Genomic DNA, 18045 nt, shown 5'->3' on the forward strand with positions numbered 1-18045 from the left:
CATTTTGTCTGACTCGTGTATAAAAAATATATATATTATACAACATAATTATATTATGTATATACTATATAACAGCTCAAATAGTTGGCCAATCTCCTACCTTGCAACACTTACTAAAACTGCAGATAAATTCTCAGAAAATCTTCAGATGAACTAACACTGCCATCTACTGTACTGTTTACTGACATTGATCTTCAATAGCAGTTCATAATGCCATGTTATCTTAGTTTAGGCATTACCAGATAAAAACAACCATAACTAGCCAAACTGACATTAGTGGAAACCTTCTATTTCATACAAATGATCTGTTTTAACTCAAATGTTAGTGTAAAATACCACCTCAATCCAAACCCTTTAGACCCGTATGACTACTACAACTTTCCGAATGGACTGAATCTTCAAAATTTTTGGTTTATGCATAACCAGAAAAAAAAATGCAAAAACAAATCGTTCATACAAATTAATCTGTTTTTATTTATTTTCATATATCTGATACTTTTGTTGAGACATTTATTCAAAAAAGTTGCTATATAGTGATAGAATGAAGAAAACCAAAAGCCGAATACAGTAAAACGCCCACAAAAAAAGAGAAAAATAGAGAAAAAGCTATTTACACATACACGTAACTAAAAACAGAAACTACAGAGTAGAAAAATCAAAGTATTCAACAAAAATACAATACAGAGAGAAAACATTGGTGTTAAAGCTGATCTTTCCCACTTCTCTTCCCTCTTACATCTCCGCGTATGGGCATTTTCCACACTCATACACGTACAATGGGCTATCACAAGCCAACATCTAAAACAAAAAAAATGTGACTTTCGAATAAAGAATGAAAATTTAAGGTATGGCAGTGAGAAAAAGTGCTACTTCTCTCATTCTGAGAGCAAACGGGTTCACTCTCACATTCATTACGCTTTAGTACAATACCGCTTTAGATTGGAATTCACTTGCAATATCCAGGCATGTTCAAGCCAGCAAATGCAGTCCATCCAGGCCTCACGTCTAGCCTCAGCTCTGACCGAATAATCGCAAAACGTGTAACACAATAAGTGGATGTTGCTGGGTGAATCTGAAAATAAGGTCACTCATCCAAACATCTGTGTTTGTCTCTCAGATATGGAGAAACAAATAATTTCGGATAAGTTTACAGCGAAAATACTGTTGAAGTAAATGAGGATTTGACTTATCCCTAATCTAACATGTTCAAATCAATGTTTTGCCAAGAAATATTCAGTGATTTATGCAAAACACATTACCTACATCAACATTGGAATCAAGAAAAGTGATTTCAAAGCTGTTTGATTGACTTTACATCATTTTTCACACCGTTTTCTGAAAATACCCATCTGTCACGTGACATATCAGACCCAATTTTGCTCAGTTCGCACAATACTGGCCTGAAACCCATTATAAGCTACAAATATATGGGTTTTCAAAGGGATTGTCAAGCATGTCTCAAAAGTCTCCCTTTTGTAATCGCTGTGAGTTCAATTCAAGTCACCACAAGGTTGAGTAGCCAACTAAATTCTGTATTTGGTTTCTTTATCAATGCGGAAACCTTCTCGCTTTTCTATTCTAGTAAGCACCGTAATTAAATGAGAACATATCTTGTATGTTGTATGGCTAACATGGTTTTCATGTATGTATGAGGTTGGAGCAGAACGCATATACTCTGTAATGGCTAACCTAAGCACCTCTGTAATTATGAACCCTGTAGTGCAAGATATAGATATTTATATACGATAATGGCATCTAATCTCTTTACCGAGAGTACACCGTGTCTCATTTTATACCCCTCAATGCTTGAAGCAAAGCTTGAAGGGATCATATTGCAGGTGAATAGATCTGATAGGAATTATTACTCAAAAAGTGAAACACCCTGAATAAGTCAATAAGGAAAAAAACACTATAACAAGTGAAGCTCAACCAGTAGTACTGCATGGGGAAGTGGTATAGGTGTGATGTGATTGGTGTGGAGTAGTATTGCTGGTGAAAATCAGTCACTCTTAATCAAAATGTGAGGCCAATACTGCCTTAATCCAAACATTTAAGACCCACATGGCTTCTACAACCTTCTGAATGGACTGATATGTACATATATGTACTGAATCTGCATGCCAAAGCAAATAATAGCACAATTCTCATACTAAAATTGTCTTTAGGTTACATTAGCCTCAGATGCAATGGTCCGAAAGTCTTTTAAAATCAGCTGTATGAGATTAAAATCTAAAATCTGCCCACTTCCAATGAAAATCGCAGAATCGTTCTGCTTTAAGGTAGTTTGCCAGTTTCAAACCGCAATGGAGGGTCCTCGACCTCGTCTTGCTTTTCAGCCACTTTATGAGCTGAGAGCAACGTAAAGTGTTCATAGTGATTTCATTTCAGTTTACTAAAAATGCAAATGTTTGACACAAGCTTGGCAACAAAGCTGAACACTAGTGACGTAGTAATACTCTGTTCAGGAAGCGTCATCAGGCTTCCTCAAACCTGAGAGAATTTCACTGAATCTGCTTCATCTTTTGTATCGTCGTGGAGTGAAATTCACAAAATCAAAGCAAAACATGAAGAAAACAGGACATTTCTCTTCTTTTCTTGTCAGGCAGTATGTAAAGTCTTGATGTCCTTGTCTCTTTCAAGGACAAGGGCATCATTTTTTTTTCTAGACCTGCCTTTCACAGTGTCCATTCAGTCTTTTCTGTGTAAACGTGTGTTTGTGTGGCACATTGTGAGACTCTCAATTGCTTTGGCTGTATTTTGTGCCTGTTTGAGTGTAATGTGCCTGTTGAAAATACTTGGATGTGTGTGTCAGACGGAAGGAGGGATCAGGGAGGTGTTTTTTCAGTTCTCTTCTTTTATTTCCCATCCTCATTCTTCCTGCTCTCTATGCCAGCTGCTGTCATTTGTGCGTTGCAGTTAGACAAAGGCCTCAGGGTTTGTGCCGTTGTTGATCTGGACGTAGATCTTGGGGTCTTCTTCGCGCTCCTGCTTCTCTCGGCGCAGCCGCCTGCCATAGCACAGAAGATAACTGGGAAGGCAGAATCCAAGCATGCTCAGGACCAGCAATCCCACGTTAACCTATGCAGAAAGACACAAAAGCTTGAATTTCAATTTGAAGGTGATTGAACTTAAAATTGTGTTTTTTCTGCGTATTGTGATGTACATATAAGTGAAATATATTATGAAAAAAGGGGCAGAGTTTAATGATTGGAGAAGTCTGGTCACCAGAAAGAGGTCTGTCAATTTACCAGAAGATAGAGCCCATTTCCACAATAGAATAAAAAAAAGTTAATTGCAACTTTTTACCACACAATTCTACGGCAGCGTTTTCTAATTTTCAAAATGTTATGAGAATAAAGTCGAAATTATGAAAATAAAGTTTAAATGTTTTGAGAATAAAGTCAAAATGTTTTATAATGTTACACGAATAAAGTCGAAATATTTCGAGAATAAAGTCAAAATGTTTTATAATGTTACACGAATAAAGTCAAAATGTTTCGAGAATAAAGTCAAAATTATGAAAATAAAGTTGAAATGTTTGGAGAATAAAGTCAAAATGTTATGAGAATAAAGTCGAAATTATGAAAATAAAGTTTAAATGTTTCGAGAATAAAGTCAAAATGTTATGAGAATAAAGTCGAAATGTTTCGAGAATAAAGTCGAAATGTTGCGAGAATAAAGTCGAAATGTTTTATACTGTTGCACGAATAAAGTCGAAATATTTCGAGAATAAAGTCAAAATTATGAAAAAAAGTCTAAATCTTTTGAGAATAAAGTCAAAATGTTTTGAGAATAAAGTCGAAATGTTTTAAAAATGTTACACAAATAAAGTCGAAATATTTCGAGAATAAAGTCAAAATTATGAAAATAAAGTTGAAATGTTTCGAGAATAAAGTCAAAAAGTTATGAGAATAAAGTCGAAATTATGAAAATAAAGTTGAAATGTTTCGAGAATAAAGTCGAAATGTTTTATACTGTTACACGAATAAAGTCTAAATATTTCGAGAATAAAGTCAAAATTATGAAAATAAAGTTGAAATGTTTGGAGAATAAAGTCAAAATGTTACTAGAATAAAGTCAAAATGTTTCGAGAACAAAGTCAAAATGTTTCGAGAATAAAGTCGAAATGTTTTATACTGTTACACGAATAAAGTCTAAATATTTCGAGAATAAAGTCAAAATTCTGAAAATAAAGTTGAAATGTTTGGAGAATAAAGTCAAAATGTTTCGAGAACAAAGTCAAAATTATGAAAATGAAGTCGAAATGTTTCGAGAATAAAGTCGAAATATTTAGAGAATAAAATCAAAATTACAAAAATAAAGTCGAAATGTTTTGAGAATAAAATCAAAATGTTAAGAGATAAAATGTTACAAGGATAAAGTTGAAATGTTTCGAAATTACGAGAATAAAGTAAAAATTATGAGAATAAAGTCAAAATGTTTAGAGAATAAAGTAGATATTACAAGAATAAAGTTTAAATGTTTCGAGAATAAAGTCGCAGCTTTTAAAATCAGTTTTATAGCGAAACACAAATATAGCGAAACACTGCTTAATCTGAGTGTCACGCCACATTAAAGAGCGAAACAAAAAGAGAAAAACACATTATTGTAATAGACATATTGTTTGTATTACGCTATAGAAATTACATATTTTGAAAGCTGTCCAGGCCATTTGTATGTGCAATAGGCTAAAATATACTCTCAAAATATTTTATTAGATACTTTAATCTCGTAATTGCTACTTTGATACCTTTTTTATTGTGTGGCAGGAACAGAAAACTCAGAATATAAAGTTCTGAAAAAAAAAAAACCCTCAAAACTGAACAGTAAATGTGTTTTTAAAGAAGTCTTCTGCTCATCAAGCCTGTATGTATTTAAGCCAAAGTACAGCAAAAACAATAAAATTTTGAAATAATTTTACTATTTTAAAGTAACTGTTTTCTATTTGAATATATTTTAAAATGTAATTTATTCCTGATTTCAAAGACAATTTTTCGCATTATTACTCCAGTCACACGATACTTCAGAAATCATTCAAATATTCAGATTTGCAGTGCAAAACACATTTATGATTATTATTTTGTTGAAAACAGCTGAGTACAATGTTTTTCAGGTTTCTTTGATGAATAGAAAACTCAGAATTTTTATTCCTTATCCGTATTACAGACTGTCTGCTCACCCAGAGTGGATCTCCATCCAGTGGACCCATCATGGCCATGAAGAGAGGCTGTTGCAACAATGCGAAAAGTGCGCTAATGAGGGACTGCATTCCTGTCAGACTGCCGAACTGAGAAGACGGATACCTGCACCCATAAAAACCCCCATTGTTCTTTAACCATGATCAAAAGCAACACCAATCAACACCCAAAACACAAAGCCATACTCACACAGCTGCGTACAAGCCGCCAACCGCAGAGTGGATGAAGCCTCTCACAATGGTGTGCAAAACAAAAGACAAAATCTAGGAGGAAAACAAGAAACCAAGGTTACTCAGTTCATCCCCAAAGCAAAAATAACCCTACTTTTGGTAATGCATAAATAATGACTAGCAAGTCAGTGCTGCCACTAAGGGGTGCTGTTGTGCTATTGCATCCCAATGCATCCGCTGCAGTGACATGTGAGTGCCTCTGCACCACTTTCTCTCCCATTGGGTACTTTATCGTCCTGCAGGCAACAAGACTGATGTTTTGCACTCAGTTACCTGTAGATGAAGATTGGGCACCAGGCAGATCACCCCAAAGCCAACCAGCAGCAAATTAGTGAAGATGAACGCGCGGGTGGCGTTGCTGATCTTCTGGATCTGTTTGTCACGTTTCTTTGGCTGAGTGGGATCCCTGAAGGGAAACCCCATAAGTGCATTACACAGATGCGATGCCACATTAAACTTGTAATCAAATAATAATTACGGGTTGGACTGGATGGCGGTAAGTGTCAAAATGATGCATTAGGCAGCATAATGGTTTATTGTTGGACTCACTTTGCGACTTGTTTCTCATTTTCGTCTTCACACTCTTTTAGCTTCCAATCCATAACATAACCAATCACAGGGGCCGTCAAGAGACACAGCAACTGTAGCACCCCGAAGATAGATGTGTATGTGCTCACTGAAAGAGAAATAAAGTTGGGTTTTAACATTGTTTTAAAGGTCACTACACCAAAAAGAGGTTCATTCGGACAAAAAAATGATGGCAAATTTGATAATGTGCTACTGTAGTGCAGATATTTTTATAAACATACAGTTGAGTTCAAAAGTTATTGAGGACTGAGGACAACTGAGGTACTTATATGCAACTATTACAGAAGGTTCAAAGGGGCAGGGGGTGAAAACTTTTGAACAGAATGAAGATTTTTCTCATTTTGCCTAAATATCATATTTTTTCATTTAGTACTGCCCTTTAGAAGCTATAGAAGATATGTACATGTTTCCCAGAAGACAAAAAAAGGTTAATTTACCTTGATTCTCAAAGTCAAAATGTCTTCAAAATTTTCAAAATTATGAAAAACCAAAGAATTTGTGGGACCTGAAGGATTTTCTTTTGAAGAACACTGGGCAGTTTAACTGTTCAGGACAAACAAGGGACTCAAAAACCCCCACAAAAAAACAGCCGTGGATCAAGATCAAATTTTGCAAGGTGTATGTAAACTTTTGAGCTCAACTGTAAACCTGGACAAAATTCTAAAAACCAAAATGTATCAGTATAGCGTAAGATTGAACAATGAAATTTATTAACACTTAAACATATGTGACCCTGGACCACAAAACCAGTCATAAGGTTAAATTTTACAAAACTGAGATATATACATCATATGAAAGCTCAATAAATAAGCTTTCTATTGATGTATGGTTTGTTAGGATAGGACAATATTTGGCCGAGATACATCTATTTGAAAATCTGAAATCTAAGAGTGCAAAAAATCAAAATACTGAGAAAATCACCTTTAAAGTTGTCCAAATTAAGTTCTTAGCAATGCATATAATCAAAAATTACATTTTGATAGGTTTACAGTAGGAATTTTACAAAAAAAATCTTAATGTAACATGATCTTTACTTAATTTCCTAATGATTTTTGACATAAAAGAAAAATCAATAATTTTGACCCATACAATGTATTTTTGGCTATTGCTACAAATATACCCCAGCGACTTAAGACTGGTTTTGTGGTCCAGGGTCACATATTTGTCTCATGTATAAAATCATAAATTTACAGCATATAGAAATGGAAAAGGTACCCATTTCATAGAACGACTTGTGACTTGTTTCTTTGAAGGTTAGGTGGACAGATGAATGATTTGGATGGACATTATACTGAGACGCATCACGTCAATCTCTAACCAACAAGGGCCGGGGTTCATGCTTTTACATGACAACATGAATCAATGTCAAATAAAGGTGGAGGAGGAAGGAGGGAGGAAGGAGCTTGGTGGGGGGTAGGGTGAGAGGAGTGAGTCAAAAATGCATCTCATTTTGCCTGTAGTCTTACCCATTTCCATCCTCTCCACTGAAAAAACACACCAAGCAGCACGACAGAGAGTGCAAACAGAGGACAAAAGACAGACAGCAAGGAATTAGCAATGTGAACCTGCTGTGGCCATCCGACTACATATTAAACACATGATTAACAGCGTTAGGCAGCCAATCACTGCATGTAGCATCAGAGAACATTTACAAAGGAAGCTGTAAGAGGAATAGACTAGAGCGCAACAGTGCTTTTTAGCAGTTTTTTTTCCATTAATTTTCTCCATAGGCATTAAAGAGTTCTAAGCCATGAATGTTCTAAAAATAAGCTATGATTAGATTATAAAAATTACCACTTTCAAATGTTGATTCTTAATACTGTGTTGTTACCTGAATGATCCACAGCTGTTTTTTTTTTTTGTTTTTTTTGTTTTTTAGTGATAGTTGTTCATGAGTCACATATTTGTCCTGAACAGTTAAACTGCCAGCTGTTCTTCAGAAAAATCCTTTAGGTCCAACAGATTGTTTGGTTTTTCAGCATTTTTGTGAATTTCAACCCTATCCAACAATTCAAACAACTGAATGATTTTTGAGATCTCTCTTTTCACACTGAGGACAACTGAGGGACAACTATATTGATGCTGCAGATTTTTTTTTACATCTTCATTCTGATCAAAAGCTTTCACCCCCGACTCTTAATGCATCGTGTTTCCTTCTAATGCATCAGTGAGCATTTGGACCTTCTGTAATAGTTGCATATGAGTCCCTCAGTTGTCCTTAGTGAAAAAAAATGGATCTCAAAATCATACAGTCATTGTTGGAAAGGGTTCAAATACACAAAAATGCTGAAAAACAACAGAATTTGTGAGACCTGAAGGATATTTTTTAAAGAACAGCGGGCAGTTTAACTGTTCAGGACAAACAAGGTACTCATGAACAACTCACAGTGGATCATTCAGTTAACAGCACAGTTTTAAGAATCAAGTGTATGTAAACTTTTGAAAGGGGTCATAAACATCTTTTATGTGAAATATCTTATTCAGGTCAGTACTAAATAAAACATAACATACATTTTGTATGATCCCTCTTATTTTGGTAAAATAATTAATATGTGAGTACGTGTATGTACACTTTTAACTTCATCTGTATATATTTGGTCTTCAAATCTGATTGACTGAGAACCTTTGAGAGCCAGCCGTGCAATATTCTAGTAATAACAGAACTCCAACCATTTCGTTTCACCGTTTCACTTCACTTCAAGTATTTCTCACAGTGAATGTCATGGCAATATTGCTCATATATGTTATCAAAAATAAAATTCTCTATGGAGAAAGCAAATGGAACCTTTACTTCTGGAAACCAGCTGCTGCTCTCTGCTCCATAGATGACATTCAGCGTTTGAGCAACAGAAACAGCTAATAGCCTGAAGCATCAGACAACCTGTTAGGCAGCATGTTGTGAGTATTTGTCGAACACGCATACCTTTGTTTAGGTCTCCATCAGCAAGGGACTCCAGAATGTTGTTCATGGCCCCCATGTAGAAGATGAGACGGAGCTGAGTCACACACATTGTGATGAGGCTGAGCATAAATATGGGACTAAAGATGCTGCGCATGAAGGACTGGGCTGAAAAACACATTTAATAAAACTATTGTCAAAAACTATTCATTATAGAAAATTTCATAGTTCAAAATTTCATAGTTCACTGTAGGGGTGGGTGATATACCGGTAGACACAATTAACTGGTAGAAATTTGTCAACCGGTAGAAATTTCCGATCGCCTCTATCGCGGTTACAAGCTCACATGACATTGCTGTGCTACGTGGTCACGAAAACGTATCATTTGCATGCGTTTTTAAGCATTGTGGTTTAAAAACAAGTGATTTTAAGCCATTGAAACGCAATAAGCAGCGAAAGAGAACTCATTTCACTATATGCACACTGTCTGAGCGCATATAGCACGGGGCTATTGATGGACTTATTTTTGCCGCTGTATAGGCCTTCAACGGTTAAATGCCCATCTGTTAAAGAATCCTTGTAAACACAGTAATTTAAGTCAGCAATTAATTTAAGTCAGTAATTTAAACAGCTTAGAAAGATAACACACGTGTAACAGTATATTGTTTGTTTTTATTTTTTTTTAGTTATGTGTTATAGTATTAGTTATGTGTGATTGTAACACTGGTGACAGTAATTATGAAATTGCTATAGTATTAAACATTTCGATATCATAAAGACCTTATTTATAGCAAAAATAACTGTATTTTGATATATACTGTTACCGTGAAATAAAATTACTCATATCATACCCCTTGTACACTGTTGTTGGATGCCTAGTGCCTTCAAATATGCATCAATTCTTACTGCCATGCCATTTCCAAAAGCATCTTTCCATGGAAAACCACTGTGAACTTGGTCATCTCAATTTAAGCAGAATGCTTCAGTGCTTTTAAAATGGCAATGTAGGGTCGACAGGGTTCTGTTTACATGGAAAATAATTCTGCAGGTGTTTGGACAGCCAGGCAACTCTTCAATGCCTGGCACAGTAACACAGAGGCCAGGGGGGTCTGGCTATGTTAATAATCCCCTAATTCGAGTGCCATAAATGCAACGACCAGCACTAGAGAGACCTTTACAGTCCCCGTTTCCTGGTACATTTGGAATCTGATGTTAATGCACCTGATATGCTCTGGAACACATGTGCGCACAAACAAACTACCTCATTATTTGTCTTAGTACACAAACATTCACACACTTTTCCAGCCGTGGGCAATGAATCAGACAGTAATTGACTGCGGTAATGGAAACACAGGGTGGTGAAGGCATTAGCGCTCTATGGATGACAGTTAGACGGGATCAGCATCAGTCTCTCTCCTTCTCAAACTCCAGCTGAGTCTCTAAAACAGCTCTACGGTGCTATCTACCCTCTCCCTCGCCACCTTTTTCACCCCTGCCAATTTTAGCCCCAGACGTACGCCAATGCCATGGGTCCTCAGGGAACGCGGTCTGAAACGATTGCACGCTCCGTTTACTACAAAAGAGCCCAACCGGGAACCCCTGTCGAGGGCTGCAGAACGCCGGTGGGGAGTGAGTGCACTTTTGCAGTATTCTGACAAGTTTGAGGTGAATTTGGAATAATTGCACGGCACAGATTTGGGTTAGTAGAAGCAAAGTGCAAACACAGCGTGTTGTCTGCAGCCTCAAGTGGTTTGGCAACCTCTAGATGTCAGAAACCGGGCGTATGGCTAATGAAGGAATCCCTATGCTCAATAAAGAGGACCGTTCATTAACACCGCCCCCTGTCTGCTCGAATATTCCCTGCATGTCTGGACAGCAAGGGGCGCGCAATGGGGGGGAAGATGCTGTACAATGGCGAGAGCCAAGTCTCTCTGTGTTCTGTCCAGTTCTTTCTGAAATATGCATGAATTTGGGATTACATAAGTCACTTCAATTTGATGAACAGGACTTAAAACAATGGAAATAAATGAGATCTGCTAATCCAATTACCACTATTCTGCCTTCATGATTAAGGGGATAGATCACCCAAAAAGGAAAATGTTGTCATTAATAACTCACCCTCATGTCGTTCCAAACCTGTAAGACCGTTCATCTTCAGAAAACAAATTAAGATATTTTTGATAAAATCCAAGAGCCTTTTGACCCTGCATAAACAGCAACACAACTGACATGTTCAAGACCCAGAAAGGTAGTAAGGACATCAATAAATTAGTCCATGTGACATCAGTAGGTATGTTTCCATTACAAATGTTTTATAAATGTCGATAAAAAACTGTTGCGAAATGACGGTGTTATGCGACTGAAACGTAATTTTTTTCCTTTTGCGATGAGGTCGAAGCCAGGCAATTGTAGAAAACGTAGCCGTCTATCTTTGCAGAAGCAGCACGGAGAGCCGCTTCTAAAACTGGTATAAACACAAGCATTGCCTAGAGTGGCCGCGATCAGCTCCGCAGACTTGTGCAGTGAAAAAAGAAAGCCCATTATTCAAGCATTGTGTAGTGGCCAAATATGAGTTGTTTTTTTGAGGTTAGCCTATAAAAGGCAACATTAAAGAATGATCATGCAACTTTTCTGTACGCAAGGTGACCTGTAAATGCGAAAAAGCTGTTTCAATTGTTTTGCGAAATATTCCTTTTTCGAACTGCCTGAAAAACCACCTCATGTGAGCACAAAAACTTTTTTGCGTTATATGGGAGTTTTTGTGAAATTGACGTGTTTTCATTAGGTGTATTTTCAATTCGCAGTTTGAAGGGTAATGGAAACGCAGCTAGTGGTTCGACCTTAATTTTATGAAGCTACGAGAATACTTTTTGTGCACAAAGAAAACAAAAATAACAAATTGATTCAATAATTTCTTCTCTTCCGTATCAGTCGTCCACATGCATTTATGGTAGTACCACGACGCCAGTCAGCGTTCTGACAAAATTGTTGAATAAAGTCATTATTTTTAAAAAGTATTTCTGGGCCATAAAATATGTCAGTTGCATTGCTGTCTATGCAGGATCAGAAATCTCTTGGATTTCATCAAAAATATCTCAATTTGTGTATCAAAGATGAACGAAGGTCTCTTAACTTTTCTTTGTGTTAAATTTCTTAAAACCTAGGTTTCAAGGTTCTAGTTTTTAAAAAAAAACTAGATTTTAAATGCGGTTTCTGATTGTTTAGATCATCAGAATTAACTCCGGTAAATACAAAATATGTCAGTAAGAACAATACTCACATTCCTCCTCAGACTTGCACTGGACCTCCAGATCGAGGGTTGACAAGCAGAGTTTATTGCCCTCTTTTGCGGCCAGCTGTTGTGGATTGTTCTTCATTGAGTTGCCAACACTCAACCTCCGACCAACGGTGGTCACCTGCCTGTAAAACTGTTTCCCTGTGATCTTATGGTCAAAGCCCAGCCAGCTGAACTTGATCTTCACACTGTCAAAGAGACAAGTTTGAGCATGAGATAGACAATATGTCAATTACGTTCCATCGAAACCTTCATTTAATGGACACAGCAAACAAAATCACGGTACAAACACACTGAACTACATACGTGTAATCCATGTCCTCGGGTCCTGGGAAGGGCTCGAGTGGCCAGTTGAAGAAACAGTTGATGAAGACCAGACCGGCACAGCCAGCCCACACCAGAAGAATGGTGATGAAGGCAACACCAATGTCGTAGATCACCTGACAGAGCAACAATCATCATTATTATAACTGATTTAAGCTTATTAAATAAATCTAATCTGGAATCCAGATTTACCTTTATCCCTGGGAAGGTGACAGCGGATGAGGCATATGAGCCAATCATGAATGCAATGAAAGTTGAACGGAGATCACCAAACATGTTGGGAAGCTACGGAAGACACAAACAGGGCATATCATTAAAAAAATGTGCTTACTTGGGCTTAGCACCCATCATGAGTATGAAAAGCAAATATGTTTATCTGCATATTGTGAACATTATATGAGCCATGAGCAAAACAAACACAAATAACTTGTAACAGGATCCGCTGTAAATGACAAAACATGTCAGTTCTAGCAGAAGGTATGAAGGTAAACATTACATCACGGTAACAGTGATATACTCTGGTGGGAGCAGAACGTGGGTGGGGGGACATGGTTTGAAAGGCAACTGCATGCCGGGAATATTTTTAGCAGCGAGAGAAAGTGTGAGGGACACTGGAGAAGCTTGCATAATGCTGCTGCTGCTGCTGCTGCCTTTGAGCTGGGCGGAGGAGTACGGCACTGGCTGTTCCAAACTGCACTGTCAGGGTAAACAACTGTCAGACGCCACCGAGAAAACACAGAGGAAGGAAGAGAGCCTGAACGCCCAAGATAGAGAACGACAGGGAATGTGAGAATGAAATGGGGCAGAGAGAGCAACAGGGTATTTTTCAATGTTCAATAGTTTTTTTTTTTAGGTTAGGTGTAGAGTACTGTATTGTACAGTAATTTGTATTATTTGATTAAATAATTAAATAATTATTTAAATATTTAAATATTTATTATTATTATTTATTTCAATTGTTTTATTGAAAATGTACATTTTACAATTTATCTATTCATTATTATTTTTAATTAATTCAAATTTAAATTTATCTTGGTGACAGAAACGCTGAGTTTAAACACGAATATAAATAGATAAATAACTATATACACACAAACCAAGAGACAGACATAAAAAATAGAAGTGAATAAAAAGTATACAATTAATAAATAATATAATTTAATGAATAAGTTATATATGTGACATTTTTATGATTTTTAAATTTAATTTTATTAACTTATTTTTTATTTTATTTAATTGTAATCTTTTTTGCGTTGTTGTAAGTTTTTACATTTATTTGTTATTAATTTAATTAATATTAAATTAATGTATTAATTAATTATTTGATTATTTTTATTATTATATATTTTTTTTTTTTTTTTTTTTACTTTATTTTTTTGACAAATTTTCAGTTTTCATGTACATTTTGCGTAAACAGGAATATATATTAAGAAAGTCACAATCACAACAAAAAAAAAAAGGATAACAATTAACAACAACAATCACCTGTGGTCTTACAAGAAAAACAGAAAACATTTGTTTCAGGTTGGGATTAAGTTGCAATGTGGGAGTAGCCATTGCTTGTTTGAAGTAAATAACAATCCCATTTTCTCCAATAATTTTCCCCTTTACCTTTCTGTAATCGGAGAGAGAAGGTCATTTTTTCCATGAAACATATTTGACTGACAATACTTAAAAGAAGGTCCATAGTGGGGGGGGTTCTCTTTAGCCAACATTTAGTAACTGCTTTTTTGCAAGCAACTAAAAAAATCTTCAGGAGATAAACGTCACTCTTATTCAAACCCTCAGGAGTAACCCCTAAAAACATAATGGGAAATGACACGTCTATGTTAAAACCTATAATCTCAGACATTAATTGTCCCGCCCTGCCCCAAAAACACTGAATATGCGGACATAACCAAAAAATGTGGGCTGCATCAGCTTGTACAGAACCACACTCCCTCCAGCAAGGATACTGTCTCCCAGAGAACTTACATTTTTGCATGGGGGTTATAAAAAATCTAATCAGACATTTCCAACCAAAATCTCTCCAGTTCAATGAGTGAGTACTGGAACACTGAGTTTTCCATGCATGAAGCCAAATGTCCTCTGGTATTTCCATTCCCATGTCTTTCTCCCATCTCTGTCTAACATAATCTGTTGAGTTTTTATTCATTGAAGAGATGGCACCATACAATTTGCCTACAACCCCTTTGATATTTTCACCCTTATATGCACCTATAAATATCTGGATTAATTTAGAAAAATCACCCTCATTAGAGCTTCTGATCTCTGTCCAAAAAAAATGCCGTACCTGTAGGTACCGATAAAAGTCTTGCCTATTTAGAGCAAAGTTCTGACATAGATTCTGAAAACTATCCAGGTCCCTGTTTGATATAATTTTGCAAAGGGCAGTTATACCATGGGAGATCCAAATCTTATATCTATGGTCAATCAGAGCTGGAGTAAAGTGTGGATCATAGGCCGGCCAGCCCAATACTTTAACCTCCGTTTGAAGCTTAAAACGTTTAACCACCTCCTTCCACATTCTGACTGAGTGGCTCACACACTGATTCCTTACATGAAATATATCATTTACCTGCTCTAAACATCCTAGAACTGATTGTATAGGGGTGTCCATCAAAGACAATTCTATATCCTTCCATTTTGCTGTATAGTTAGGACAACACCACAGAACCAATGGTCTCAACTGTGCCGCCAGCTGGTAGTCCCTCAGGCACGGTAGTGCCATACCACCCACTTCCCTTGGTAATTGCAGAGCTGTGTATCTTACTCTGGGTCTCCCATTATTCCATATAAATCTAGATATTTTTTTGTCCCACTCTCTAAATTGTTTACGAGGGATCCCAACTGGCAGCGCAGTAAATAGGTACAATAATTTGGGTAATATGTTCATCTTGATAGCTCTTATCCTGCTACCCATATCTAGGGGGAGCAAGGTCCATCTGTCCAAATCTCTGTACATTTTCTGGTTTAATATGGTATAATTTAGAGTATACAAAGTGGATAAGTCCTTTGGTAAATATATGCCCAGATACTGAATATGTGGTAAATTCCAATTAAAATTATACTTATTTATTAATTCTTGTGTGGGTACAAAATTTAGTGTCAAAGCCTGAGTTTTATGAACATTGAGTGTATATCCTGAATAACTCCCATATAACTTTAGGGTGTCCATCAACAAAGGCACTCCTAAGCTTGGGTTTTGTAATGTCACCAGTACATCGTCTGCATACAAACAGATTTTATATTCTACTCCTCCTATAACAATTCCCTCTAACCCATCATCCTGTCTTATCATTTGAGCCAACGGTTCTATAAAGAGATTAAAAAGGGAAGGACTGATGGGGCAGCCCTGTCTACATCCTCGTTTTAACACTATTGAATTAGACAGGCTTCCATTTATCTTTATCATGGCTGTTGGTGTTGAGTATATTGTCTTTATACATTGTATAAATTTTTTACTAAAGCCGAATCTATCCATTACTTGATAAAGAAATTCCCAGCCAACGGAATCAAAAGCCTTCTCAGCATCTAGGCTGAGAAGGATTGCATTATTTTTCCTTTTATTAATACAGTCAATAATATGCAGGGATCTGCGAATATTGTCATGGGTTTGCCTCTCCCTGACAAACCCAGTTTGGTCTGAATCTATCAGGGATGGCATTATCTTTTCCATCCTCTTTGACAAAATTGATGTAAACAGTTTATAGTCCGAATTCAATACACTTATTGGCCTATATGATTTGCAGTCAAGCTTGTCCTTACCCTCCTTTAGAATTACAGAGATATAGGCTTCCCCCCATGATGGGGGGAGAGACCCTCCTACCATAATATGGTTAAAACAAGATACAAGCAGAGGAAGTAGTGGCTCCCTCAATGACTTATACCATTCCGGTGGGAATCCATCCGTACCTGGCGATTTACCAGATTTAAGAGAGGTAATTGTCTTATCTATTTCCTCCATTGAGATCTCTGAAGTGAGTTCTTCATTATGCACTTTTCCTAGGGTGGGAAGATTTAACGAATTTAAGAACTGTTCAATTTCTTGCCTATTTGCACTCTCAGGTTGGGTGTATAGTAATCTATAGTATGTTTCAAATGATTTTTGAATTCCCTCCAAATTTGTGGTAACTATGTTTGACGTAGGGTCTCTAATTTTATATATTGCCCTTTCTGCCTGCTGCCTACGTAGCCTCCAGGCTAACACTTTAGTTGCTTTTGGACCTGCTTCATAGAACCGCTGCTTCATAAAACGTATTTTTTTTTCAACTTCCTCACTGTGTATTTTGTCAATTTCCTGTTTTATAGGTCTCATTTGTAAAAGGACAGAGGGATCTTTTGTGGAGCTGTGAAACAGCTCTAACTCTCTAAGTTTTGTTTCTAGATCAGACAACTTTTTAGCTTTTAACTTTTTTTGTAAAGATGTGTAAACTATGATTTTCCCCCTAATAAAAGCTTTTGCTGTGTCCCACAATATAACTGGATTTACTTCTCCATTATCATTGAGTTCCAGAAATATCTTCAATTCTTCTTTCATTTTGGTTTTAAATATATCACTGTTTAACAGACTAGTATTTAGCCTCCATACAGTTTTTTTAGGGGCGTGATCGAGATGTAACTTTAAATATAATCCAGAATGATCAGAAAGATCCCTCTGGCCTATTCTACATTCCTTAATCCTATGCCGATCTTTGCCAAACATGAGAAAATAATCTATTCTAGAAAAGGTGTTATGACGGGCCGAGTAAAAAGTAAAATCCTGATCTGTACCATTGACATCTCGCCAAATATCTATTAAACCCAAGTCACGCATCATATTTCCCACCATAATCTCAGAGGGAGACCTTTTCCTTCCTCCACTGCTTGCATCCAGCCTAGGATTTAGTAATATATTTAGATCTCCTGCACATATGAGAGTACCACTTGTTTCATTTACTATTAAATCAAAAATCTTCCTGAAAAAAGCTGTATTGCTCCCAGGCGGGGCATACACATTTAATAATGTAACATCCTTATGTTCAAGTTTACCTTTAACTAGAATATATCTGCCAGCTTTGTCCTTTATTTCTGAGACTAGTTCAAAACAAACTGAGTTCGGTATTAAGATTGCGACTCCCCTTTTCTTACCATCTTTGCATGAAGAGTAGAAAGTATTACGAAAACCCCGGTTCTTAAGTTTTTCATGCTCATCGGTAGATAAATGGGTCTCTTGCCAGAATGCCATATTAATTTTCTCTTTCTTTAATTTTGAGATAAGTTTACTCCTTTTTATGGGATTGTTTAGCCCATTTACATTTAGGGATAAAATATTATAAAACTGAAAAAACATTTTTCTCTGTTTAAAGAAAAACCTGCACCCAACCCATCCTTAAAACCAGACCACAAGTAATAATATATGTAAATAGGAACAAATGAACACACATAACTTTCATACACTTCTAAGTAAATTTCAAAACTGAACTTCCAAACAAGAGGATACATTTTCTCCTCTAGCGACAATGAGGGGGA

General features: G+C 36.4%; 1 protein-coding gene across 2 annotated transcripts; it reads right to left on the reverse strand.

Annotated features, from left to right (window-relative positions):
* Positions 1 to 450: 450 nt before the first annotated feature.
* On the reverse strand, positions 451 to 12813 carry LOC141284532 (large neutral amino acids transporter small subunit 4-like). 2 transcript variants are annotated; one of them, XM_073817500.1, is made up of 10 exons: positions 12727 to 12813; positions 12517 to 12650; positions 12196 to 12398; positions 8940 to 9083; positions 7483 to 7500; positions 5978 to 6104; positions 5702 to 5834; positions 5388 to 5461; positions 5180 to 5303; positions 451 to 3078 (listed from the first exon to the last, which is right to left on the reverse strand). In XM_073817500.1, exons 1-10 carry the CDS (start codon positions 12808 to 12810, stop codon positions 2917 to 2919), a joined length of 1203 nt encoding a protein of 400 aa, XP_073673601.1. In that variant the 5' UTR covers positions 12811 to 12813; the 3' UTR covers positions 451 to 2916. The 2 variants fall into 2 exon arrangements, with proteins under 2 accessions (XP_073673601.1, XP_073673602.1); XM_073817501.1 differs by lacking the exon at positions 7483 to 7500.
* Between the last annotated feature and the right edge of the window lie 5232 nt (positions 12814 to 18045).

The sequence above is a fragment of the Garra rufa genome, chromosome 14 (genome assembly GCF_049309525.1).
Source record: "Garra rufa chromosome 14, GarRuf1.0, whole genome shotgun sequence".
Taxonomy (NCBI): domain Eukaryota; kingdom Metazoa; phylum Chordata; class Actinopteri; order Cypriniformes; family Cyprinidae; genus Garra; species Garra rufa.